Raw genomic sequence first — 1101 nt, 5'->3', positions numbered from 1 at the left:
GTGTATCTGTGCCTGAGTGCTCGTGTATCTGTGCCTGAGTGCTCGTGTATCTGTGCCTGAGTGCTCGTGTATCTGTGCCTGAGTGCTCGTGTATCTGTGTCTGAGTGCTCGTGTATCTATGTCTGAGTGCTCGTGTATCTATGTCTGAGTGCATGTGTGTGTCTCTGAGAGTGTCTGAGTGTGAGCGTGTGCATGTACGTTTGTCCCCCACCCTTACTCAACAACTGGTGTTGGTGTTTACATCCCTGTAACTTGGCAGTCTGGAAACAGAAACTGATAAAATAACTATCAGGGTTTAAAAAAAAAAAAAAAAAAAAATTAACAGGGTTGAGCCATTCAACTAAAAATTCTTCAAGATTGTGCCCCAGCATGGCTGCACTCTAAAGACTGAAACAAGCTAAAAGATATTGCGAAACATAATTCAACATAAAATAGACCATAAAAAGAGTATTGTCAACATATTTACCTGTACAAGTCCATTACATGGAGTTTTATGTAACTTAAAAGCTTTCTCCAGTGCTTCATGATGAATAATTCGAATATGTTTTTCTTCTTTAAGACCTAGTGTTCTACCTATTGGGCTGAATAGATACCTGAAAGAAACAATGAACATTGTTCACTTACAAATGCATCATCACATTTAACAAATTTATAAATCAAAATTACATGTCCAATTATCACAGAAGATTTTTAAATTCAAAGAGTTAATAATAAATTCATTAAAGGAATGAATTGTCAAATAAAATTTTTCTTTGAAAAAGTTCAAGGCAGAGAAAAAAAAATTCAATAAAATTTAACAACTGTGTGTCTTTATGACTGTGTTTGTTGATTCTGTATTTCTGAAATGTGGAATTTTTGTTTGTCTGTCCGTGGACAAGATATCTCAAGAACTGCTGGATAGATTTAGAAACTTTCAGGGATGTTTGGCCTAATGCCTGGCATGAAGTGATTAGATTTTAGGAATGATCCGGTACTGAAAAAGGATTCTGGATTATTTTTCATGTTTTCAAGTTATAGGGATGTAAACATACCAACATAGGTTGTCAAGCGATGGTGGACACACACACACACACACACACACCAGGCTTCTTTCAGTTTCCG

At 36.2% G+C, this 1101-nt stretch overlaps 2 protein-coding genes across 3 annotated transcripts in view; one reads left to right on the top strand and one right to left on the bottom strand.

The window, feature by feature from the left end:
• LOC106872705 (ceramide synthase 6) overlaps nucleotides 1-1101 on the bottom strand; it is a 136610-nt gene that overhangs the window by 51161 nt on the left and 84348 nt on the right. For both annotated transcript variants that reach the window (XM_052973080.1, XM_052973076.1), the window contains one exon: nucleotides 467-593. In XM_052973080.1, coding sequence (XP_052829040.1) covers nucleotides 467-593 — 127 coding nt within the window. The remainder of the gene's footprint in view (nucleotides 1-466; nucleotides 594-1101) is intronic.
• LOC106872721 (lateral signaling target protein 2 homolog) overlaps nucleotides 1-1101 on the top strand; it is a 188997-nt gene that overhangs the window by 167309 nt on the left and 20587 nt on the right. The window lies entirely within an intron of this gene.

Source organism: Octopus bimaculoides, chromosome 1 (assembly GCF_001194135.2).
Source record: "Octopus bimaculoides isolate UCB-OBI-ISO-001 chromosome 1, ASM119413v2, whole genome shotgun sequence".
NCBI classification, from domain to species: domain Eukaryota; kingdom Metazoa; phylum Mollusca; class Cephalopoda; order Octopoda; family Octopodidae; genus Octopus; species Octopus bimaculoides.
The sequence above is the reverse complement of the archived record's forward strand: the minus strand, read 5'-3'. Positions and strand labels throughout refer to the sequence as shown.